This window comes from Furipterus horrens, unplaced genomic scaffold, assembly GCF_987537825.1.
Source record: "Furipterus horrens unplaced genomic scaffold, mFurHor1.1.pri manual_scaffold_5, whole genome shotgun sequence".
Classification (NCBI taxonomy): Eukaryota; Metazoa; Chordata; class Mammalia; order Chiroptera; family Furipteridae; genus Furipterus; species Furipterus horrens.
The window spans coordinates 23,184,909-23,212,525 of record NW_028327175.1 but is presented as its reverse complement, the minus strand read 5'-3'; the positions used below and the strand labels follow the sequence as shown (position 1 = coordinate 23,212,525).

Here is a 27,617-nt window from a genome sequence, read left to right as displayed (position 1 = left end):
ATCTTTCTGGAAAAAAAAAATCAAAGCAAACTACATTGTACTGCCAAGAGCTTCTCTGAGTGATTGCACATATGACACTGTGTGCCACTGATTCAACTCCTACTGTGTGCAATGTGTAGAACAAATAATTCTCCATTCTCCATTGGGGGACTGTAGAGAAGTCAATAGACAATGACAAGATAGCATGACAGCATGAACCATGTTACAACAGGGCCAAAAGTTGGGTGATGTAAGATGACAGAGGAGGGCTTAACCCAGTATTGGGGTGAGCTTTTGGGATGGGATGTACTGAAGAATGTCAAATAGATTCTTATCGAAGTCTACATGTAGGTCGATACCTGAAGGATGAGTTGGCTGAGTAAGGAGGGAGCAGCAGAATTCCAGGTAGAGACACCCATAATCCTGTGAGGGAACACTGCAAGGTGACCCTCAATGAGTCTGCCCCGGTTTACTCTGACCAGTGTGGGTAGGACCTGTGATTCCTTGTAGCCCACAGAATATAGCAAAGGTGATGGGATGATCCATTTGTGAATATGTTATGTTATAGTATATAAAACTATCTCAGGGGACTGGAGCAAGATATTCTCCCACTGGCCTTGAGGAAGTGAGCTGCTATGTTGTGGGAGGGTTACGGAAGGTGTCACATGGTAAAGAACTGGGGGGGTGGGGAATGAACAGAAGCAAAGAGTACTCCCGGTTGCAGCCAGTAAGCAAATAGGAACCTCAGTCCTACAACTGCCAAGAACTGGATTCTAGCACCAAATGAGCTTGGAAGAGGACATGTGCTCCAGAAGGAAAGGCAGCCCTGGACGAAAGGAGAGCATCCAGTAAGCCACGCCTGGATCCCTGACCTGTAGATACGGTGAGATGAACAACATGCATTGTTAAAGCCACTAAGTGTGTGGTAGTTTGTTACTCAGCAATAGATAACGGATAATCTGCATGCCTTCTCTACCGTTAGATGTTTGTACCTTAAACCCCTGGCCAGATAAAGTAACTCAGGAGCAGAAGAGAATGTCCATTACATACTTTCCCTAGCTGACTGGCCCTGAGATGATGCCGAAATACTTGTTATTGATCTCACATTGGTCAATGTTATGGCCTGAATGTTTGTGTCCCCACCAAAGTTTTAGGCTGAAGTCCTAAGCCTCAAAGTGATGATATATCTGGAGGCAGGACCTTTTAAAAGTAATTAAACAGAGATGAGGTCAGGAGGGTGGGGCCCCAGGACGGGATTAGTGCCTTCGTAAGAAAAGGAAGAGACCAGAGCTCACTCTCTGCCCACCACCATACGCAAATATAAAAAGCAAGGAAACAGCTTCTTGGACTCTGGAGGCTGCCTGGCACTTAAGTTTCTCATCAGCGAAAGTTTGTTGGCTGCCTGAGTGAACACACAGACAGAAACACTTAGGATCTGATGTTTCAATGTGTTCCCCAACGAAAACAGAGTCCCTACAAAGTGAGGGACTTTCAATAAAATACTGTTTGGCAAACAAAAAATGTTGGGCAGGACCGCAAGAGTATCTTTCCAACGTTTAAAAAACAAGTGGTCAGCAGAACACGGAAGCCTGTGGTACCCCTCTAACTTCTATCTCTTAGGGGCCCGGCAGGCTGTTCTTTTTCTGGCACTTTACCTTTGTCTTCCCCAGCTGCCACTCGCTGTGGGAGGAGTCATAGAGCTGCAGCAAGGCCATGCACCTCCCCCGAACATCCTCGGGCACAGCCACATTCCTCACCAGAACTTTATACCTGCAATGCAAAGGGCCCAGTGTCACCTTTTGCTGGCATTCCCTCTTTTGCCAATCCCTTTGAAATAGAAGAGGATTTGTTCAATTCTGTCTTGCCTTTGGTAAAAATCCTGAAAGGGTCTTCGGACAGCATACCCGGCTTTGCGGATCCTCACGGTCTCCAGCATCCCAGAGTACCGCAGCTGGTTTAGCACAACCGCCTGGTCAAACTGGTCTGGCATCTAAAACATGCGGAAGGTGGGAAGATAAGGTTAACAAGGCCACCCACCACTGTTGTACACACACAATGAACTTACACACACAAAAAAAACCTCAGGAAATGAGTCCCGGCTCCAGGTACCCATCACCGACCTTCAGCAACCATCACCCTGTCAATCTTGCCCCATTTGGGAGTCCACTTACTTTCTGCTTTTGGGTTTTTAAAAAATCAAATCCCAGATAACATACCACCTCATTTGTAAATATGTCAGTTTTAAATAGAACCACAACACCATTATCAAATCTTAAAAATATACCAATAATTCTTTGATATTAATAGCCATGTTTCAATTCTGATTGTTCTACAAATATCATAAATGTATCATCATATTTAATACGGTGTTTTCCAAAGAATCTGAAGTGCCATACAAATATCACTTTATTTCCTTTTTAAACATCAATTAAAGAATACAGTGACCCAGTGAGGACCAGGGTAGAGGACGGTAAATGGAAAATAGAAACAAAAATAAAGAATTTTAACTTTCTCAATTTCTAGTCAAATACCCCATTTATGGAGAGCTCCATACCATGATCGCTAAATAAATTAATCCCAGAACATGCAAATCAAAGGCAGAGGAAACCAAACCAAGATTTAACATTCTGAAATGTATTCTCTTATCCACTTGGCTGCCAAACAAACTGGCATTGCTCACAGGACAATAAGTCTTTTAGAGCAAAGCCCAAAAATAGGCCACTTCCCATTCACTTTTTTGTGGGCATTGATCTGTTTTTTAATTCAAACACCCATTCCCTTTAATTAATTTGGATTGTGTTATCCTACACAACGGTGTATAAAAAGGCTGAAAAGTAGTGCCATCAGCTATAAGTGCATTGTTAAAAAGTGCAAAATAGGGTAAGTGGCTCAAATTTGCAAGCCATAAAAACACAGTCAGTCATTAACACAAAATTAGGCTGAAAGCCACGTTCCTCTGTACGCTTTCCAAATTCACAAAAAACAAACTTAAAGACTGCTTTGCAAATTTCCCTTACAGCTTTTCACGGACTAGCTGCTGTCATCTCCAGCAGGCTGACTTATATTTAATTTTTTACAAACACTCGTCAAATTGTCTTTACTCAGCAGTATTCTACAGGAGGCTAGCCAACAAATTAGGGCGAACAAGCCAAGGGTTGTGGCTCATGGGTTATTAGTCTTGATTATTTCAAAGAGCCTTAGAAAAGGAGAAAAAACATAAAAATATGCAAACAAAATTGCCCTGTTCTACCTTGATATTTGGATTAACAAATGGAGAGAGGTAACTGTTCTGAGGGCATTTGGTTAAAATGCTTGTTATATTTCCTTGGGACTCTAACCCGACCAGCAGCGAAGACCAGCATAGAGCTAACATGAAACAAACTCTGAATAAGGCAGCAGACTGAGTCAACTTTGTTAAATTCATAATCAGAAAATCTCCTAATTCAACAGGGAATCATTCAATGATCTCAAAACTTTTTAAACAAAAAACCTTTCAAGCTTTCACCATTCTGCTTTTCCTTCCTTTTCTTACAATGTCTGTTGAACAAAGTCCGTACAATCCCTCAGCTTGGCACTGGTTATTAAAACATGCTCAAATATATCACTCAAGCGTTGCCCCCTCCCAAAAGTTCAGGTGCACTTACCATCTTCCAGCCTCTCCGAGAGCAACATCCACTTTCAGTTTGGCTCTGGGGCCAGAATTCATATGGAAAACAACTGCCACACTGACCTTTTCGCCACAGCTAAAGACACTGAACAATAATGAACACCATTCCTGTGCTTTAAAAAGTGCTCGGTTGCCATGACAACCCCTGCCATTCTCGGGCTAATTAGTGTGGTGTGGTTGTAGGATTTCATACAGCCCGGGGAGGGGAGGGAGCCACCAGGCGTGGACGCTCTTTCCAGGCGCCCGCTGTGATTGTGTTTCTGCCCCTTCACAGAAATTTAACCAGGGGAGGGGGATCTATAGGTAGATTGTCTCCAGGGGCAACCCACCACCATCATGGGAAGGGGGGTAAACCTGTATTTACACTGGTGGTTCTCCTTTGAGTTTCCACGTCCCTTCCTGGTGAATTCAGTGTTCACAGATGACACAGCTGGAGACTGGACAGGTCACAAACTTAAAGGCATGATGCCCTTTAACACTGGCGAGTACACTCCAGTTCTTCATGGGTAACCAGCTTTCCAGAGCTGGAGGGCACTCCCACAGAGACTGACCGCAGTGGACTAACACTGAAGATTTGATGGTGACAGGGTGAATTTTGGAAGTCACAGCCATAAGCTGGGGCAATTATAGACACAGGAATCTGGTCGTAATCCCTTTATTGAATATTAAACTAAGAAACACCACTACAGGCAAGGTTCTGTGACATATGCTCTGGGTAGGATTTTTTAAAAAAGGTAAGGGCTAGATTTTTTTCCCCCTTCATCAACAGCCCCCACCAGCCCCCGTGAATTTGTTCTAACTGATAAGCCTACATTGACACGTCGTTATTAGCTGAAGTCCACAGCTTACATCGGGATTCGCTCTTGTTGTACATTCTAGGTTTTGGTGACTGCATCATGGCACATACCCACCATTAATTCATATACCCATTCATTAATTTTAGGGCTTCACTGCCCTAAAAACCCTCTATGCTCTGCTTATTCATCCCTACAGCCCCCGACTGCTACTAACCACTAACCTTTTTACTGTCTCCATAGTTTTTAAGACTTAAAATTTTTTTTTACAGTAGTTTTAGGTTCACAGCAAAACTGAGAGAGACAGGTACAGATTTCCCATACACCCCTGCCCTCTACACACTGCTTAACCTCAGACAGCCAGGATTTTGTTTTTGAGGACCCTGAAATTTAGGAGGGTGATGGATACACTAAACATTAATTACAGTAGAAAGCCTAATACAAAACCATAATAAATATTAAAATTATCTTCCTTGGGAATAAAGGATAGAGAAAAATACTGAAGAGGGATATGGGTATCTCATGAATTTGAACCCAAGTCTGACCCAGAGTTTGAGCTCTTACATTTGAGCTCTTACAAGTACAATTCAATGTTTGAACAGGTGGGCCATTCAACACAGAGAACACAGCATGAACAAACGCTAAGAGCCAGAGAGAGAACCTGGCATGTTCAGTAGTTAGTCTGAGAGAGAACATGGAGAGGTGGGGAGGGACCTGGGCTGACCGCGGACACAGGGCTCACCCTAGATGACCATTGTTTTCAAGATAAGGGCCTGGAGTAGGAGATGAACCTGATCAGACCTATGCTGTAGAAGGATCTCCTTACTGGCAATGGCAAAACTGGAAACCGTTTTGATGTCATGCACAACATGAAATGTTACGCAGCCATTAAAAAAAAAAAGAACCAGAGTAAAGATACACCAATCAATTCTAGGCTTTTCACAAGATGGAAATCAAGACACAGAAATTACAACAATCTCATTTATGTAAAACAAACTATGACCCCACCAAATAAACCTCCTTTATTTATGTACCTGTGCATGAGTATGTCTAAGAATGCATATACAGAAAAGTACAGAAAGATACAACTGGGTCACCACTGAGTGGGCAGTGCTGTGGGTGGTAGGAAGAGACAGCCCAGAAAAAAGGTAAAGAAAAATACTAGGCTGCATTAAAAGAAGGAAAGAATCCCATATGTGTGATATGAAAAAGTTCAATATGGCTCTGTATCTTTGAAGACATACAAAAAGTAGTATTATTTACAAGGTAAAATCAGATACAGAATGATTCTCGAAGTCCTGCATGGAACTGGGTGAAAGAGGGTGAGTCAGGAGACCAGGTAAGCTGCTGCTGTAAGGGTGCTTTCAAGCAGAAAGAGCCCAAATGTCTAACAACTAATGAATGGATATACAGAATGTGATGTATCCACACAACAAAGTATTGTTTGCTCATAAAAAAGGAACAAACTACAACAGGGATGAGCCCTGAGGACATTATACCAAGTGAAAACCAGTTACAAAAGACCACGTTTTATCTGACTCCATTCAAATAAAATGTCCAGAATAAAAAATCTACTGTCAGGAAGTGGAGTGGTGGTTGCTGAGGGCTGGCGAAAGGGATGGGGACCAAGAGTGGGGGACAGCCAAAATGGATGGGCTTTCTTTTTGAGGTGATGAGAATGTTCTAAAAATGACTGTGGTGACGGTTGTACGCATCTGTGAATACACAAAAAAACCACTGAATTGAACACTTTAGTCAATTGCATGGTAGGTGAATTATATCTCAACAAAGTTGCTTTTGTTTGTTTTTGTTACAGGGTGTGTGTGTGTGTGGTGTGGTGTGTGCATGTGTGCACGTGTGCATATTTTACAAGAAAATACTTTAAAAACCAGACAGACAGGGAGGCACTTAAAATGAACAAGAAGGGATGGATGCAAGAGAAAGTCTGCATCCTAGAGACAGGATTAAATATATTTAGTTTCAGGTAATTTAATTCTACAAAAAATAAATTAGAAAACCTATCCTCCTCCCTCCACAACCTGAAAAAGATTTCAGAATACCTAGACAAAACAAATAGAGCATGCTAAGCCCTCCACAAAACTCAATTCCAGGCAAGCCCTGTCTTCTGCAGCTTAAAATATAAATAAAGGGCAACAGGACAGGGGAGGTGATTTACAACAATGAAAGGACAGAAAGAAATTCATTTATGTGTTAATGAATGTGATTACCCTGAACATTACCTCATGTTTCATAATATCAATACTGCATAAAGAAAATAAAAGGTGTGACAGCAGACTCAAAAATCATTACCTGTCTATGGTATGGGGGCATTCAAGCTGTGCTTATTTAATTAAGAAAATAGAGTGGGTTTATTACCTATGGACCCTTGAGGTTGTTCTAAATGCTTCTCACTATTTGAGAGATTGCACAGAAACCAACCGAGACCCGGAAGAGGGGTGAGGTGGCAGCCAGCCAGGGCTGTAAGGAGAAGGTGCCTCTCTCTCCTCTGATGGTAAAAGTCACACATGCTGATGAAGCACTATTATCTGCAAGACAGAGCCTGGTGACAGTGGGGAGATCAGCATTACAGCCAACATGAGACCCTCTGTCTCCTGCAGAGAATGACATACCACTTGTCACTCTAAGAGAGGAGGAGAAGCTAGACGAGGATGTGGGACAGGCACATAATTGATACCTATTTCACTCAGCCACCATCCATTGCTATGCAATATCACTGAACCTGGATCAACGAGATTAATGTTTTTTAAAATTTGCTTTGAAGGGAGAAAAGTGAATCTCTCTAGAAGAAATGGCATGCTTTGACTATAAATTTGTAAATTGACAACTGTATAACTCAATGTAGGCATGGCCTACATTGTGCCAAAGGAATAAAGGCAAGATAAACTGAAAATACAGTGATTAAGGAGAAAACAAAGTAGGAAGGGCATTGTATTCCCCCTTGTGCCTTGGCTGACAGGAAGCTCAAAGTTAAATTTCATTCTCATTAATTAGTCATTAACTAGATATTTTATATTGCCTTAATTTTTGAATGACTCTTCATAGATGTTAATCAACAGATATCTCAATTCCTTTAAGCATATATTATTTCGAAAGTCAAAAATAACCATAAAATGTTAAAAACATTAATAAATTTTTAAAATTCTATCATGCAACCTTCAAAGATCTGCTGTTGATTATACACACAGAATTTCAAGTTGCTGTGTAGCAGCCTTGTTTACGCGTGTGCAGCACCAGCAGCGATCCTCCAATTAATATACCACTTGACCACAGAAACCCTGGCGTGGTGGGCTGTATGGGGAACATTATTCCATCCTGCAGATGAGGAAACCAGAACTGAGCAAGGCTCACTAACCTTTCAAACCAGTTTTCTTATTTGCTTAAATCAAATAATTATTAGGTCTTCAAGAGCTTTGCATTCCTGGAACCATGTGAATCAAAGTTGTACACATCAAACCTATTTTCCTAGCGATGTTATAAAAGTGGCAGCATATTTCCACAGAAAACAATTTTCAGAGGAATGAGACGGAAATTTCTTTAGGGGAAAACTTATGCTGGGATCCAAGATTCTGTGTTTTGATCAGCGGATACTGCAGCGTGGGGGACTCACCGCAACAAGCGGATTTACTATGTTAGGTATATTGTATCTGCATTACCATTATGGGATCTACCTCTACCCTAATTCAACTTTAAATACAAAAACAAAAAACAACAAAAAAAACACCTTACTTTTGATAATCCTTCTTCAACCTTAAGAAGTCAAAAATCCCAGAAGTCGATTATGTGGCACTAATCAAATTATCATTCCCAGCCCCACGCTAAGAAAGTCTTACTAAATTAACAAAGAAACTAATTAATGAAGATGTAAGGCCTCTCGATCATTATTTGCTTTCTCTGCTACACCAAACTCTCAAAAGCAGTGAATCAATATTGGATAAGAAATTTATCAGAATTCACACAATTACTAAAAGCATGGCACTCAAAGCAGCGATATGATTTTCCTGACCTTGAACAAGCAGCAAACAAAAGCCAGCTAACCTGGCAAGAAAGGTACATGGTACTTACAGCGGCCATTTCCCTCCTGGGCTGTGAAACATTTCACAGGGTTGTTGCCACTTTGCTCATTCTCACATTTTGATAAGAGGCAGAAACTAGTTTTCCCTAGAGAAGAGGAATTCCCCTCCCAGGTGAGGAACAGGAAGCAACTTGGTTACAGGACTGGCAATCGCTATGAAGCCAGTCCTGAAGGTCAGAGTATGGAAATTGTTCACTCACCAAGCACAGTCTTCCCCCACACCCCACCTCTGGCAAGCCAACAGTTCTCACCCTGAGGGAGAAAACCCCAACTCTTACATCTGGAGCTGCTGTGCTCACCTCAGATCCCCACAAACCCCAACTACTTAAGGGGAAAGGAAAAATCTGAACCAAGTAATATACATGTGCTCTCTCTCTCTCACACACTCACACACACACACACACAAACACACACACACACACACTCACTTTCTGGGGCACAGATTTGGCCTACCCCTGCTCACTAACTTAGAGCACAAGCCACATTAAGACAAAGGCTTCTTTGCTCAATAAAAGCCCCCACAGTACGTCCCCAAGTTACGTTCCCAGTCAATACATCCCTACCCATATCCTAACATTTGAGTCAAATTATAGATAACTAGCTGTTTCTTGACGAAAACCTTCACTTCCTGCCTTTCCGCAGCTGAACTAACCTCTTCACCTGAAATGTTCTCCCACTGTCTCTCCCTATGGAGTTTCATAAATTTCTCAGATGTTCCCTCTTCAATAAACAGTTTTTGAGGCAGCCAACTAATGTCATCTCTGACCTCCCCCTTCCCTGGGTTCCTGGCACATGACAAGACCACGACCGTGTTTTCCCTCAGGTCACTTATTTTTGTGTATCCATGAGACATATCCATGTGAAGTCCCCACTAGCTTATAAAGCCTTTTAGGGGAGAAGCTAAATTTTATGACTTTCTCATTAAATTGCTTAACATTGGAACTGACATACCATATATGTACACTTATTCAACTGAATTGCATCAATAAGATTGTGGTTCTGTTTATAGCTGTTTCTAATGTACTTGTTTGCCAATGACTTAGAAAACACATCAAAAGTACTATACATAAAAGGGTAATGGATAAGTTGAACTTCATGAAAATTAACAATTTCTCCTCTGTGAAAGACACTGTTAAGCAAAGAAAAGACAAGCAACACACTGGAAAAATATAAATCTGAAAAAAGACGGTATCCAAAATATACAAAGAACACTTAAAACTCAATGATAAAAAAAAAAACCAAATTTTTAAAATAGGCAGAAGATCTGAACAGACACATCATTCAAGAATATACAGAGATGGCTAAAAAGCATATGGAAGTATGTTCAACATTTGCTGTCTAAGGAAACTGCAAATTAAAACAATAATAACATGCCACTACATACCCATTAGAATGATTAACACCCCAAAACTAAAAATACCAAATGCTGGCGAGTATGTGGAACAAAAGGATTTCTAATTCATAGCTAGCTGATTACAGCCAATTTGAAGATAGTTTTTTAAAAAGCTAAACATAGTTTGATTTCAATGACATGACTCTGAAGAGGACTAAGCTCTAGAGACAGTGGGAAGATGAGTGATAGCCAGGGTTAGGAGGAGGAAAGAATAGGCAGAGGACAGGGAAACTTTAGGTTGGTAAAATTATTCCATTCGATACTGTCATGGCAGATACAGGACATGACGTTAGTCAAAATCTGTAGAACTTTATACAGCACTCGAGGGAAGCTTAGAGGATCATCCCAGGAAATCATGCACATCGACACAAAAGAATCCAATGTAGAACAAATACATGAAACCACCTCACTGAAAGGCTGAGGTGAGAACGGGGGCTGGCCTAAGTAACTTCGGAAACGGAGTCTGGAAGTTCAAAGTCAGAGGGGCCTCATAGTACTGCACAGTAGCTGATAGTCGTTTCCTGGCAGTACAGAGTAATAATCCTAATATACTACACGTTTAAATAAATGGATGGCGGCGGGTGGGGGGCCAGTTTCTCATTGCTGGAGTGAGAAAATTTCCAGGAAAACCTTAATAAAATGAATTCTATTCTGCTAGATTTGATATAGTTTGATTTCATGAAAACAGCGGCAGAAAAACTCAGTTCTGATGCTGGCTTTGTCACTCTAAAGGATGCTGGCCACAAGGTCCAGGCAGTCCTCAAAATGTGTTTCTAGAGAACATGCCCCAAACACAGCCCTGTTATTTTTTCCAGCCACTCACAGAACATAACTGGAATGTGTTTCCATGGGCAATGGTTCAGCTGCAAGATGTAACTAACGAGTAACTTTTCAATATAGAGTTTAATGAAAACGGATGTACAAGAAATTGGAGGTAACAGCCGTTTCATTTTCTCCATTAAGCTGCCACTAAATGACAGAATAATGTATGCAAAGTCTTTTTCTGATTTTTTTAGTTTTTCAGAAATATAAAGAATACATACAATGAAAATTGCACAGCACTCCTGGAGAAAACCATTCCCAGCAGCTTCTTGTGTTTCCTCCCAGACACATTCTATGCATGCACAAACACTGTGTGCATGTCCACATGCACATACAGATAAATATACACACACTATTTTTTTTTAATGCAAATAAAAGCATGTTCCACATTTTGCTTTTTTCACCAACGGAATCTCAGAGAGCGTTTGCAGGGACAGGTCCCTCATGTTCTTTTCACAGCTACACAGTATGTCATCAACAGAATGTATTTAATCAGACTTTCCCTATCGATGAACATTTAGGTTGTTCTGACTCTTCTCTGTTTTCTATCCAACTTTTACTGAATGAAAGAAAATAAAAAAGTAGAATGGCAGAGCCCCACGCCAGAGTTTCCTATCAATAACTCCACCCTCCACACCCGTCCAGAATCTTCTTTGTTCCACAGTGAATGCATCCTATACTTGTGATGGCCAACAGTCAGAAGCACAGCAAACCGGAAACTGGTCACTCCGAAAGGAAGCTTTATAACCTCTTCCGACTCCATCCAGCTTCTACCTCTAAGGAAATGTGATGTCGAATGCGGTGTGGTGTATCAGGTGTGACAAAGGCTTTGTTCCATAGAAAAGATTACACTGTGAGCCTCCTTCCACTCCCCATTTATATAGTGTCAATATTAGTTCAACATTTTAATCGTTCAGTCAGAAAGTAATTACTGACAAGAAGATTCTAGCAATTCAGTTCTGCCAATTTTCTACTATGTTCTAGTATGTTAGACTATGAATATTTGGGACTTTATCTGTCACATTACATAATTAGGTCTCTTAATATTTCTAGTCCAAATGAAGGATAGAAATCTAAAGGACTAGATTATGATTTTTAAAAAGGTTATGTCTTCAATTGACAAACTGATAATAAAAATAGCCCTACCTATCCCTTAACAGGAACTGTTTCAATTAATGTAGAATTAAGCACTCTATATGTATGATTTCACTTAATCCTTATAACCATCCTATGAATTAAATCAGACCATGCTGATGAAAGTAAATATGTAGTATAAGGCAAAGAGAGCAACCATTCAAGGAACGCCATTAGCTAACATTTGCACAGCACTTTATACCTTGCGAAGTACTTGACGTACAAGATATCAGGTGCTCGTCTCTATCACCCCATGAGGTGGACAGGGCACTAGTATTTTTATTAAGGAAGTCCAAAGAATGTGAGTGACCTAAGCCACATTCACAGCAGTTACCAACCCAGAGGAGCAACAGCTACCCACTTCCAACCTCAGAATCCATGCAGATTCTGCCAAAGCTGCCCTAGAAGGTGGTGCCTCCTCCACTTATCAACGTCAAGTCCAAAGTGACACCCATGTGAGTAGCTGCTAGAATCACCTGCAGGTGGTTGATCAGTCCAAGCACTTCTGCTCTGGTGCATGGATTGTCTTCTATTTATGAACCTCTACGGCGGTAGTGGTAGTAGTAGCAGTACTAATACTACTACTAGCGACAGTACTAGTACTAGTAGCTGCAGCAGTCATTATAAAGGCTAACTAGTACCTTCGTACTTACTATGTGCCAGGCACTAAGCTAGCCTTACCATGCTGGCTTTTGTATAATGTTAGCATCTCTAGCAGGTAGGTATTATCAACACTCCCATTTTACAGATGTATGACCCAAGGCACATAGAAGTTAATTAACTGGTCACGGGTCACAAAGCTTATGCCTGACAGAGCCAGTTTTCAGACCCACGCACTAGGAATTACGAGATGCACTGCTTGCCTTGCTAGGTGCCATTCAGGAAAGGTGGAGGAAGAGTTCCTACAGTTCCAAAGTATTCATTCTTTTAACAATGGAGTTTGTTTCCTGGTACATTTTTCCTGAATATTCTTGAATGAAATTCATCATAATAGCTATCTTGGTAGTGGACTTGAAGCCAAAACAGAAATCAACTTGAGAACTAAAACACAAATAAGACAATACATTGAACTTATTATAGGTAGAGCAGGGGGTGGGAACTACAACTGCAGGCCCCAACAGCCTGCCACCTGCTTTTGTGAATCAAGTTTCCTTGGAACACAGCCACACATTGTGATTGCTTTCACACGACACTGGCAAAGCCTAAAATGTTTACTATCTGCCAGTTACAGAAAAAGTTTGCCGACCTAAATTAGAGAATGAAAGCAAGGAAGAGTGCAAACTGAAACAGTGCAAACTGAACTGTGTATAGCAATAATAACATCAGATTAAAAAATAATAATAATAATAATGTAAATGTTTCATTAATAATTAAGTTTACTATGTTGAAATAACATTTGGGATATACCAGACTAAAATATATTAAAGGTAATGTCACAAAACTAATTGTTTTTTTGACACTTTTAAATGTGGCTATTGGAAAATTTCAATTTTGTTATCAGACCATTATTTTTCTAGTGGACAGTGCTGCTGTACTAAATTAGGCTGAGCCCTTGGTCTGCTTGGACAGTGAAAAGAACAGCAAAGCTTAAAATCATTAATTTTATTTGCATATGTTTGATACTTGCAGCATGTTTTATATAAGTGAACTGAGACTATTTTAATACAAGGCTTACATAGAGACTAAAATATATTACTTCTTACAAAAACAGTATTATTCAAAGCTAAAAACACTCACACAAATGTGAAAGCGAAGAGACCCCATGAATAGTTTTCATGAAACTAACAGACTCTAGACAACTTTATCAGATATGGAATTTCCATTAATTTCAAATCAAGATAACGATTCTCAAACAAAATCATTCGATTTTCATAATAAACTTATATTTACTTTCCAAAGTCACTCCAGAAGATGCCTAGGACGGTAAGGTATATTGTGTGTGTGTGTGTGTGTTTACACGAATCACTGAACCCTGCATCTTCAGCACCTATGGATGGTAACACTGAAAAAGAGCACCACTGGGGGAATCCGTGTAAAGCTAGACCGAACAGGCACATGCGCTCTGATTCCCACGCCCACCCCCGCAAACTGGCAAGTATATGCTTGGAAAGGCTATGCCTAACAGTTTAAACACTTGCTTTTCATTGTGTCTGTGGGACATTTACTCTTTTGAATCTTAGCTACCATTGTGCCCATGTCACATACTTGTTTCCAAAACCCACAAGTGGCCTGAAAACCACAGTATTTAACGTTTGGTCGAATGCTTCCTTGAGCTACAAGAATGCAAGCCCACCCTCCTCCACAGAGTCTTTCTTCCATTCTTATTCCTTTCCGGTTTCCTGATTTTAAGGACCGCCTTTGCACCTGCAGCTGACTGTTCTTCCTCTGGCCGAATACTGCGTGCCGCTGGGTTTCCTTCCCTCCTCTCCTGCACACACCGGATGCAGACGCCCCCATTCTGCCTCCCGCCCACCTGTGAATCCCCAGGAAACTGCGGAAGTCGCCAGTCTTCATGCCTGCACCTCCCCTCTTGGGGAGGAGGTGCCTGGGGCTTTTCTTTGGACACCCTCTGCCACAATGTGTCCCTGCAAACAGAGGACCCCTGGATTGCAAACAGTGGGCTGGCCTTTAATTCTCAATACTCTAAGGAAGTTATGGTTTCCTTCCTGAAATGGGACAACTGTAATAGAACAACTAAAAAATAAAAATATAAAATAAAAAAAGAGCAAAACAGCAAATGAATAGACCTAACATTTAAATATGGGTTACTCCATACAAAGAATTTTTGTCACCTTAATTAAATCTCAAATATGTGCAAGAAGTGAAGCAAATACCACCCAAGTGCCTAGTCCAAGATCACATGACTCTTAAGCACTAGGACCTGCAGCTAGATACTGTGCTCTTCCTCCTCGGAGGAAAACCAGAAGGGCATGACTCCAAGTGTGGCCTGTGATGGGTGCCGTTCTGTGACAAGATGTTTATCAAAAGGGGGAGTAAGCACTTAGGAATTTTATAGCAAATTGACGTGGTTGTATCATTTTTATCGTATTTTTTAAAAGTACCAGCTCACAACTAATTGGCGACAATGAAAAAGAATAGCTCTTTCACCATATATAGTTTGAGAAGTGCTGTTCTAGGAGGTACCCATGTCAGTTTTGAGTACTGCTTTTCTTGAGCCCTGTCTGGTTCGGCTTGGTTGGTCGGGTGTTGTACCACAAAGCAAAGGGTCACCAATTTGATCCCCAGTCAGGGCTTGTCTACAACAGGCAACTGATGGATACTTCTCTCCCTTCCTCCCCGACCCCTTCTCTCTGAGAGGGGGAGGGGAAGGGGGAAGGAGAGGGAAAAAAAATATTTTCATGATATTTGTGTACATAAACCTAATATTATTATATATTACTAATTAATGTTCCATAAGTACTAGACCCGTTTCCCTTCCTATTGTCAAAAGTCAAATCAGGCTCAAAAGATAAGAAAAGTGTACTTTATCTAAATCCTTCCTCAAAACTGTTACAAGTGTAAAATGTCTATCTTGAATATCTGAGATCACATTTCTAACTAAAAATTCTCCAAACTGTACACAAGATAAAATCCAAATATTTTCGTATTTCTGTCTTTCCCTCTTCATCCCCTCCACTCCTCATCTAGTATTATTCAACCCTCACTAGTTAATGGAACTCCCACTGGACTCAGGGCAGCTGTCCTGGGAATGAGATCACTCCAAGCCAACCCTGCAAAATCCATTCACCTTTGCCAGATACTCATTCTCCTGGCTGTCTGTGGAGTGAAATTCAGCCGCAGGCCCCAATCTGGCCCCAGAACCAGGGCAACAGGAGGCAAACCTACTGAGCGGCTCCTGGGAACAATTTTTTCCTTCCTAACAACAGGAGAGCAAGACATTTTGGCATAGCCCAGATTCCTTACGGGAGTTAAGTGTTTACTCTAAGAGGGCAAGGCCTTTGTTTGCTTTATTCAGTAATACATCCCAAGGGCACAACAGGTACTCAAAAATTGTTTGCTGAAAGAAGTGAATAAGGATGTTCTGTGAGGATGTGATGGTAGCTGCTGTGACAGCCATCTTGCAACCTTGAGGAAGGACCAAGAGAATCACAGAGGCATCTAGGCAAAGCCCGATATTGTGCAGCCTCTTAAACAAGGGTTTACTATTTATTAAATGTAATACTTATAGGTGTGCAGGTCACTGGTGGCCAAGTTATCGTATCTTGTTGCTGAAGAGTCGATCTGCCCAGAAGGAAACTGAGGGGGCAGCAAGTCTATGTGGCATACAGTGGACGAGATTCCGTGGAGAAAGTGAAGGCGAGGACACCAGCGGGGAACAGGCTGAGAGTCCAGAAAGATCAAGACCCATGGTGATAACGTGAGGTTGGTGTGTAGCTTAAAACTCTATAGAGCGGTTAATATTGTAAGCCTCAAAAGGAAAATCAACTTCGGAGCAGAAGTCAGCAGTGGAGACATGAGCTGGTATATTATGCCAAAGCCAGATGGATACTACTGAGTTGAGGTCAAGTTCAAATCTAGGTCAGAGAAGTCAGAATCAAAGACAGAATGCATGGATCTAGGTTCCGTGGCCACAGTGAGAACCACTAGGCTGTGGCCTCCCCTGAAACAAACGGCCAGGCGGCCTGGGACAGGCAGTTTTAGCGGCCCTCAGAATCTAGCGAGGACCTGACAAAGGGAGGGAGACAGTGAGAAACAGGGCCCTGTGGAGGAGGGCAGGCGAACTGGCTAAAGACAGATGTTCTCAGTCCTCTGGTGGATCCCAGGTGAGGTCATGCAGGAGTGGGAAGGCTGACACCTGGTTCTGCAGTGTGGGAAAGCAGGGTGGGTGGGGTGAGGGAGCAGGGAGGTCTCCTGAGGCTGGCACAAACGTGAACTAGAACCAATCAAGGCACATTTCTGGATGACTGTCTGGCAACACCATGGGATCTGTGACAGAGGGGTACATGGACATTATCCAGCACAAGACTGGCCACCTGGAGGTAGGAGAGGTCAGTGAGTTGAAAGATCTTACAGAAGCTGCAAGTTCATGATTAAATGGCTCACCATTGTCCTGACCCAGGATGTTGTTTTATATTGGGGCTCGTTTTGGCTTTATTCAAAACTGGATACTTAGGATTTGATTAGTTAAAAAAAATATGTATGTTATGTTCCAATTTTTAAAAGTTTTTTTTAAAGGCCCACCAGTGAATTCAATTGAGGCAAGGAAATAATGAAATTCCACAGGTTCATGGCAAGATCATGAAAAACCAAGGGACCAAGAGGTCTGTGCAGTGAAAAGGAACAAGTTCAGCCCAATTAGGGAGTAAAAACAATGAAAAGATGAGAGGTTGGGCTGGAGACACAAATTTACATTCTGGATAAGTAATATAATTTAAAGTTTGGAGTTAGTAGTTCAAGATACTAAAACATAATGACTTCTGAGAGTCAATTACTATGTGTTGAAAGAGACTCTCAGAAAAGCACAGAGAAGGGAGCAGGGAGGGAGGGAACTGAAGATTTGTTTTAAATCAAACCAGAGGCCCTGGTAAAGGCAACAGAAGTTCCAAGCCTGGGCGTAAATCCCATCTGGCAGTCCTCAGAGCCGGCCCCCCCTGGGGAATGACCTATTGCCATTTTATCTAATGAATGTAATTAAACCCTTTTTATCTTGCTAAACTAAACCCTCATCTCACTCTATTCATCATTAATATTTCTGCTTCTCAGTTCCCCATATTGAACAGGTCGAAGTCCCTTTATTCGGACTCACTCTGAAAATTATGCTGAGAAATACCAATTAGAGGAGGCAGCTGTCTCTCTTTGTAGATGCTGGCAAAGAGGCCCTCACCAGCCATTAAAATGCCAAAAAAAAACTTGTGGAACTCTCCAAGTCCCCTATAACAGCACCGAGGTTCCGTCAGAACGATAAGGGTGCTGAGATTAAAAATGAAAAGCATGGGAGGAGGAGAAAACTAGGAGACCCATGCCCAGCAGACAGCCAAACACTCTTCATCATCTACAGCCAGGAGAATTGTCAAACTCAGATTTTCAAAGTTTGGCCAGTTATTACGTTTATAAGCTACATTCCATCCCAGTTTCTTCCCATGTAAATGAGATGCTGGAATGGGGGCATTTCTTAAGCCCTAAGACATGCCACCACAGTAGCACAAATTGGTTTACAGATAATCACTAGGAGAATACACCAGTGTGGTTTGTTGCTTTAAGGTGTTTGACCTTCAGAGACAAAAAAAAAATTTTTAAGTCAGAATAAGAGAAGAAAATAATAATTCTCAGGGACAAGTAAAAAGCCAAATCAGGAAAGAGGAGCTTGAACTGCCATTAAAAATATGAAAAATAAAAACAGCACCTCAGAAAAATCTGAGCCAAACTCCAAAGACATATCAATTACTACAAAGAGTATAAGTTCATCGGATTCATGTTAGCTGAGAGCCGTAAGGGGCTTGAAAAATGACTGCATCCCATTGGCCTCTTTATATAGCAAGAAACTGAGATGACGTGACCAATCGCCATCTGCTTAAAAAATAAAGCCGAAGGGAAAGAGTTACCTCTTTGAGAATGAATATAGCTGATTTATAAATATTCATGAATATAAGTTGGGATATCAGAAAAAAAAAATCAAATGGAGAATTTTACTTGAAAACCATTTAATGTGGTCTGCCCTGAGAAAACTGGTAAGGTGCTGGCAAGTCCTTGGTAGTCTCTCACTTTCCAGAAGAAAACTGAAGGCCTGGTGGGAAGTGGGTGTTGGTCCTTGCGGCTTCCTAGGACTCCTTTCTCTTGCTTATTCATGTATTAAAGTGGGTGCCGAGGAGTCAAAATGGGAAATTAGCCAGCCTTAGACACAGCCAATATCTGTTATGTATAAATTAGGAACACTACCACATACTCCACGGAACTGCTGGGAGTTGCTAGGAGACGGGAGGTCAGGCGGTGCTCAGAGGCCAGGTTATTCCCACCCGGGGCCTGGAAAGGACTGACTGGTTCAGGCTGCGCTCTCAGCATCGCAGCAGCCAGGCCAGGAGGCCAGGCTTGTGTGAGAGGCTCAAGCTGCTTTTCAATGTGTATGCCCCCTTAACACCCGCTTAGCGGGAGGGTCTGAAAGGGTCCCACGTGTGAAGTGCCACACCTGCTCATCTGCAACCTGGCACTTTTCTTCAAGACAATGATGCCTGAGAATCAGTAGGACATAAAGAGTTTTAAGTTGAAGACTGCTTCCTCTGACTCAGCAAAACGGTAACAAAAAGAAAATGATAGAGCGCAAATGTGTTTCCCAAATCCAAAAAAGGCAGAGGAAACACAAATGTGACAATAAAACACACTCCTCACCTGTCCTTAGAATATTTCATCCTCATCTTTAGGGATTCAAATGACCTTACCTACCCTTGACTGCACTCCCCATTTTTGGATGTCAAGAATCATTTCAGAGCTCTGATAACACTTTTTCCACAAATTTATCTTTTTCTACACCAACCGCCAAATGAATGTATGTCTCTCATAAATTCTATTGGAGGATGTAGTGTTGTGTTCAGTCAGTGGTGAATAAGTTCAAATGACAAGTCACAGGAGGAAATGAACACCTTTTGATGCTGGAGCAGTCACACAATTAGCATCAGTGGCGTCTGCCAAGACACATATGTTGCCTCTTCCCATAATGACAAATACAATCATTATTATTAGTCACCATGATCATCAGTGGTCAGTGTGTGCCCAAGTCTGAACTAGGAGTTTTACAGACATGATCATAGTTAATCCTTGTAATCATCCTAAAAATGGGTGCTCTGTCCTCTCTCCACCAAGGAGGAAACAGTTCTTAAATGACAGACACGTGGCTGGTGAAAGGCTGTGGGTACAGCATTTCCTGTAAAACTGCACTCAGTCCGCCATGAGACACGACCTCCCAGTCCACCTTCGTCATTTTTTAATCCAGAAACATTTAAAGAGCAACCCGTAGTAGCATCCCGTTCACCATACATTGCCTAAAGGACAGACTGCCTTGTATTCACCTGCGAGTAACAACAAAACCAACTCTGTTCTCCGAGAATTATGAAAGCTTTATGCTTTTAGCCCTGGAGTATGTAGAAAAACAGGCCTAAGTTCAATGACTGCTACAGCATCACTAGGCTGGGCGGGATGAGTGCTGAATTAAGTTTAAATTCTGTGATTTGGGCAACAAAACAAGGGGATCAGGCCACACAGGGTCAGTGCTGTTTGGAGACACCGGTGAACTCTTAAAAAAAATAAAAATTCCTCCTCAATCTGTCCACATTTCCCTCGTCAATGATTTGGCAATGTGAGCTATGATCTGAGGCTGGGGAGGATGAGAACAAAAACAGAAATAATTCAGACATGATCTGTTCATCTCTTCAATCCTTCATAGATGTTTGCATACCCCTCCATGCAGTTAATATTCAACATAGGAGGGTCTATTTGTTTACCTACACATCAGTGCCCCCTCTAGGCTGTATCCTAAAATCTGTTTGAGGTATGCTTACCAAAACGACCAGAACAAAGAACAAAAAAGTGTAGGCACCCAGGCCAGTTGCTAAAAGCCCTTCAAATATTCCCGAACGGCCTTCTCAATCATTTAAATACTTAGATCAACATGTTGTAACAAGGAGAGTGGATGTGCTATGAGCAGGCCAGGTGAGTAATGGGGAACAAGTGGCAATTGTATTGTAGTCAATTTGTTAAGAGCATGAGAAGGGAACGGCTTTCCCTGTCAGGACTGGCAGAGCCCCAAGTGTGTGTAAACCAGGAACTGCCTCCAGCACAGCTCCAGATAGCAGGCGCTCCGGAGCAGAAGTGGCCTATTCGCAGGTGCAAGGAGGCTACAAACAATGGCTGGTCTGAGGGACGGTCAGTTATATCCAGCTTTGCAGTTTCTAAAAATCGTCCTGCACCTTTCATACCACTGGCCCTGAAGACTATAGGCTGTGTCCAGGATCATGGAAATCCAAATCAACTGGTATCAAGGCCAGGTCCAACCTGCCCCCCTGCCCACAGGACTGCATTTCCCTAATTAGCAAGGTACCCCTGATTAAGAGGCTCTAAAAAGCTCCAACTGTGTGGTCCAATATAAACTGAATAGTCTAAGCCATATTGGAATTGATGTAATAAAGTCAATAAGTCAAATATATATAGGCCAGTGTTTCACAGTTAATACTAAAACAAAGGAGAAAATGAAAAGGAGCCAGGCCAATTTTCCTTCCACCATTTCTCAAGTCACAATTAACATATTAAAGAAGCTTTACCTTGAGCTCTAATTATGTTGTGGGACTTATTTATTTGACTCAGCAAAATCTGTCTTAGTTGTGTACTTGTGTATGGTAATAAGCTTATTTAAACTATCCCATTGAAAACAGTATCAAGGTATGCTTACAAAAATTTCATATTCAAACCCTTGTCCTTTGCCTATCAGCTCAAAGCTGAAACCCCATTCACCCAAATTTATTAAAGAGACTTTAAAAAGCTTCACTAAATAGTATGTAAAACAATTGTTGCTAGTGAAGTTTCCACGATTATAAACACAGGTAAGAGTAGGGGTGGGGGGAGATGCTACAATATTTTTAACAGGGACGCTTTTCTGTCATTTCATTAAGGCAAACTTGGAGTATATCCACAGTATAATTTCAAAACTAAACAGTATGCCTTTTAAGTGAAATACTGACAAATGAAGCATCTGGCACCCATTAATGAGCTGTTTTGTCCTTTCAGAGTGGCTGAAACTAGGACAGCCATTCATTTGAGAAAGTGGATAGCACAGAGCAATGATGTAATCCTGCAGGGAGCACTGATGGGAAGGCGCCCAGCTCCCCGCCCTCTGCCCCCCAGCCCCAATTAAAAATGTCTAGTGCTACTTACTAGGAAAGGAAACAATATATGTTTAACTTAATGACTCAGTACATCTGGAAAATGTTAAATACACTAAATTTTCTATTTTCACTATATATTCAATAGAAAAACACAAGGTTCAAAGTCCTAACGAGCGTTGTAATAAAAATTAAATTGTACATAGATGCCATTTTTACTGAGAGCAAAGGAAAAGGAAAACACATACACACACACACACACACACTCTCTCTCTCTCTCTCTCTCAACAGTGACACCTTAACAGTTATTTTGTCCCCTGGGGCACGTGTGTCCAGGTCTGGGGACTGTTTCTGGCCTGTGGGCTGCCGCTACACATCCTACAACGCACAGGGCAGCGCCCAGCCAAGAACTGTCCCATCTGAAATGTCAACGGTGCCAAGGTTGAGATACTCTGTCACCTGATAACTAAGAAAATGGTTAAATGAGGAACGGCAACAATAGGAAACAGAATCATAAACACATTTCAACTTGAAGTGCTGGGCAAGAGATGCAGACAGGCACAGAACTAGAAACTTCAGAGAACTAGAAAAAAAGTAGGTTACAGAATCAGACTATGAGGCCACAGCTTAGAGAAGGGTTTCGGGGTGGAAAAACACAGGGCACCGGTACTCACCCAGGCTGAGTGCAGAAGGAGAGAAGTGAGCATTCCTTCAGAAACGGGGCAGGTGAGGGAAGAACCCTGAGGCCATGCCTCCATCCAGGGAGCCAGTCAAGAGCGAGAGGGGGAGGGAGAGAGGCTCCGTCAGTGAGGTGCCAGGAAGGAGGCGGGGACTGCTAATGTCACAGGCCTGGGGCTGGAGATTAGGAGGGCAGGGCGGAGAGGACGGCACCTGGAAGCTTCCAGCAAGACAGAGGCGAGGGCCGTTTGGTGGCACAGCAGTAGGAGGAAAGGGGCATGCACTCCTTTAAGAAATGTTTAGTAGTGAAAAGAAGAATGTTCACAGGGGAGCCCTATTCACTCCCCCCTCCTCTCCTGTTTATGTATATATAATTTTTACATTAAATATTATTAGAATATTTAGATATACTTCATGCAAAGACAGTGTGAGCAAGGAGGTGGGATCCCGGGAGAAGGAACTCTTGATTGCACAACAGAGAAAAATCTGATGGAATACGGTCCCAGGGAGGCAAGAAAACAAGAAAAGAGAATGCAATCCCCCTTCAGAAAGGCTGCAGCAATTGAAACTCCAAGAGGCAGAGTGCATTAATGGTAGTTTCTTCCACCATTCACAGACCCCAGGAAGTGTTATTAAAAAGCAACACAAAACCAAACAACCCATTCAGTCCTCACACTGGCAAAGTTATGTCACTGTTTTAAGTTTTATTTCTTTGATTATACCATTGAAGTTGTCAGATTCTTTTCCATTTGCACTTCACTGTTTGGATACTTCTCATTGATGTGTTTTACTCATTTTCCTACCAAAACATGTGGTGTTTTCTTATTTAATTGTAAGAGCTCTTTACTTATTAAGGTTTGAAATCCATTGTTACACATGCTGCAACAAATTTTCCTGTTTGCTGTTGCCTTCATGAAGGGCAGTTTGGCCACGTGTATATGCACACATCAAAGTCATAATGTGCATGCTCTGGTTTAGCAAATACACTTCTGAGGATTTACCTTAAAGAAACAGTCTTGAATGTGAACAGATTATTTATACACATGAATAAAAAGTGACACTGTTTAAAACAAATAAAGAAAATAATCCAATAATAGAAATCTGAATTTAGATATAGAAGCTAGCAGAATTCTGTAGTCATGAAAAAAAGTACAGGAGTGTTTTAAGATATAGTAAGTTTTAAAAAAGTTAAGTTATAATATTAGGTTGACTAGGACCCAAATTTAAAGAAAAAAAAAAGGTATATGTACAACACATTGTAAATACAGGAGTGTCTCTGGGTAGTGAAATTACAAGTAATTGTAATTTTAAAGTTTTGATATTTTGCCTATTTTACAAATATTTTATAATCAACAGGTATTGCCTTGTTACTGGGGAGAGGTAGAGGCAAAACCCAGTAAGTCTTGCGGTGGTGTTTTTATTATTGTTACTACTTACTGTAGTAATATTTTGGAGTATCAGAAAGGGCTGACCTGAGGAACGAACAGGGCCTTCCCCATGGCTGAGAGACAACCCAGGGAGCTCAGACTCCGAGCCTGAGAACAATCTCCAATGCCAGCCCTTTGTTCCAGAGTGATCGAGGGGAAACACAGCTTTTGGAATCAAACCTTTGTAAAACTGCTAGGTGAGCAGCGTGGGTTTGAGAATGAAGTCACTAACAGAGCTCACCCTGCAAGGAGACAGGGGGCTAGCTGTGCAAATGCTAACACAGGGCCACTTATACCAGAGATCAACAATAAAAACAAAATTGTAACCTGCCTAAGATAGGCAGATGGGCTGGGTGCTGCTCACAAAGTTCATCAGGATCGGCCCAAGTAAAACGCACAGCCACAGAGCCGCGGTGAGGAGGCCCTGGCTCCCGCACGGTGGGCACAGTGGAAAATGTTTACCCCATTTTACCCGCTGGCACCTCCCAGGAGGGAGGCAAGCAGGGCAGACTGGGGTGGTGTCTCTAAGTGCCCATCTTCCTGAATGTACCCTTTAACACACCATGGTACTCATCAGTCAGAGAGAGCAAAATATTCCTCATCAGAGAGTGAGTGTATCCACAGCTCAAACCCTCTTGTAAATAAAATGGGATTATGAAATTGGGAATCTAATATTTTAAACAGAAATGTGGGTGAGAAAATGCTATGGGAGAGAAAGAAATGTGTGGTACTTTCCCATGACTTACTCTCAGCCTTTTTCTTAAGATGGTAATTAATTTTATGTTGAATTAATTACTCCTAACTTTTTAAAGACTGATGGTAAAAACAATACATTCTAACTTTTGGTTTCCACTACAGAATCTCTCAATGAAAGCAGTGAGCTAAGTAGCAGTCAGACACATTATTATTCGTTTCTTTTAAATGTAACTCAATTTAATATGAAAGACCACCTTCACGTTTAAAACTGTTACTCCCTTAAATGGCACTCTTAGCAATTGAATGGAAATCAAATGAACACATTCATATGTCCCCTAGAGGAAGAGATTAGCATTTCAGTCTCCCTTTATTATGTTCTTTGCTTTGGAGACATCTACTTTGGGGAATAAGGGAATCTCAACAAAATGGGCCTTATCAGGTTTCTCCAGGCAGACGGCAAAATTCCAGCCAGTGTAAGCTCGTGTGAAACAAGCCCAAAACCTTCAACAGATGACCAGTCAGCTCCGGTAATCCCCCCCATTCCGTACTTGTACAGAAACCAGTTTATCCTACAATTTAAAAGAGATAATTATTCTCGGGCACATTTTTCAGAGTCATAAAAAGCACAGGGCAAGGAAAAGCTGCATGGCAGTAGTGTAGGAACTTTTCAAGAGGATTTGTTTGAGAGAAAAGAAACCACCATTTGCAATTTCTTCTGGCACCCTAATATGAAAAGTGATTTTTCCTTATAAGAGGTGAATTTCTTCTCAGAAACGAACTGCACAATCAATGCCTCATCTGATAAGCACATCACGTCCTTAATTTTTACAAAGTATCAGTAGTTCGAACTCATACATGCAATCAAAATCAGCACTTACCCGTTGGTTTAGAAACTATAAACACTTCTGGGGCTCGCAGAGACGGCAAAACCAGTTCTCCTAAGGTTAAAAAAAAAACAAACTCCTCTGCAAACTTTTACACTATCGCGTTCACTGCAAAGTACGCACAACTTTTAGGCAGCACAAATAAAAGTAAAAGCCCCTACCTTGCGTTTCTTGCCCCCCCTTCAGTTTCTGTCCACAGTAAAAGGCTGCATCGTTAGCAGCCTGGACCAGGAGCATCTGAGCTGACAGACACAAAAACGGGCTTTCTTCAGCTGGCTGGTGTTCCCGGTCTTTTATGTGGTGTCTTGGGCTTTGCTCACTTAATTCATTCCTGATTCCACTGAAAGGAAGTCCAGCCTGGCGAGGCTGGCAGGGGAGTAACTGCTGAAGACACTTTCGGCTAGGGGAGCAAACCAACCACCTTCTATGCACCAACAAATGTGCAAAGACACTTGAAGGGCCAAAGGATCTTGATTTTAAAAGATGACCTATTACTTTAAAAAAAAAAATGCTCCTAGACAAAATCAAGCAAATTGTGACGTTGGGAAGTCTACCCTGAGAACAATACCCTTTCCTCGAGGGGAGCTTCATTTATGGCTATTTATCCTGGTCTTTACAGAGCCCTACTGAATAGTTGCTATGACAACTCAGTAAACAGGATTCAAGTGACCACTGAGGGGTTTAGTGGCATTGTTTTCTTTAGGGAGAAGAATGGTAGCTTTAATGCTTCCTTTACTGAAATTCCCTGAAAAGGTAAAGCTGCCTTTTTACACGTCTTCTGTAAGTGATATTCTCAAAAGTCAAAGACACTGGCTATGGGTGCCCCAGTTCGCAGAAGGGCGACAACATGAGTGGCAATCAGCAAAAGGCAGGAGGAATCATGGGAGGTTACAGAATGCCAAGTGGGCATTTTCCAGTAAGCAGGCAAAGGACATGGAACCATCTCGAATGGAGGTCAGGCTAACTGAATGCAGGGAGGAGTCACTGGTGCTGAAGATCCAGATAGTTCTAAAAACTCCCAGCTCCCTATGCTTTTTGCCATCCCCATTTTCCCATTTAGTCTCTCTACATAAAACAGTATCGTTTACATTTTATTGGGTGCAATAAAATTCATTCTCAATGCTTCCCCTTTGGCCAATCACAGACTATCCTACTCTTATAAAAATACTACTTAAAAATGATCATCTTATTGGAAATAGAGTATGAACACTGGGCATTTGGACATATCACGATGGTATGCATTCACCAAAAATCCAAGGACCATTCGACATAGTGAACCTTAAGGTTAACTCTGTGCTTTAATGCTGGTTTGTTAATGATAACAAATGGATGACACTAATTCGAGATGTTATAACAGGAGAAACGCAGTGTGTGTTGGAGGGGAGAGGGATAAGGGACTCTATGCTCAAAAGTTCTGTAACCTTAAAAATGTTCTTAAAAATAAAGCCTATTAATTTAGAAAACCTGAAATAAAAACGTTCATCCCAGGCTTTGGCTGGGTAGCTCTGTTGATTAGAGCATCATCCCAACAGGCCTAGGTTGCAGGTTTGATCCCTGGTCTGGGCATATAGAAGAATCAACCAATAAATGTATAAATAAGTGGAAGAACAAATCTCTCTCTCTTTCTTTCTTCTCATAACAATGCCAAGGATTAAAGAAATCTTTAAGACAAAGAAATAAACAAACAAAAAACATAAAAACAGCTAAGCCCTGGCCGAGTGGCTCGATTGCTTGAAGCATCGTCCCATACACCAAAAGGCTGTGGGTTCGATTCCCAGTCAGGGCACATACCTACCTCGGTTCCAGTTCAGTTTCCAGTAGGGGCACATATGGGAGGTAACTGATGTTTCTCTTTCGCTCCCCACCCCTTCCTCTCTCTCTAAAATCAATGAAGATATTCTTGGGTAAGTGTTCAAGCTAATTACGACAATCTGCCAAAGATATGTGATTTAAAAGTAAACACAAAAAGGAAAGGTCTGGCAACAGTCTTAGAAATAGTTTGTGATTCAGCTGAAGTTGAGAGTTAAACCTGTGAGGATGAAGTGAGATGTAAAACTGTTGGGCATACTGTCTACATCCAAACATATAATTCAAATATGAATTATTTCACAGCCTAGTGTAGCTGGTTGCATTACCTCATTTAATACCTACAACTGCTCCCCTAAGCAGGTACTGTCATTATTCACACCTGAGAGAGGAGAAAACAATCCCAAGGCCATGCAA

General features: G+C 41.6%; 1 protein-coding gene across 1 annotated transcript in view; it reads right to left on the bottom strand.

Moving 5' to 3' along the window:
• The window catches only part of MYO10 (myosin X), a 200,776-nt gene that overhangs the window by 35,265 nt on the left and 137,894 nt on the right, over positions 1–27,617 (bottom strand). Inside the window, exons 20-21 of the mRNA XM_090276208.1 lie at positions 1,845–1,969; positions 1,635–1,749 (exon numbers count right to left, since the gene is read on the bottom strand). Coding sequence (XP_090132334.1) covers positions 1,635–1,749; positions 1,845–1,969 — 240 coding nt within the window. The remainder of the gene's footprint in view (positions 1–1,634; positions 1,750–1,844; positions 1,970–27,617) is intronic.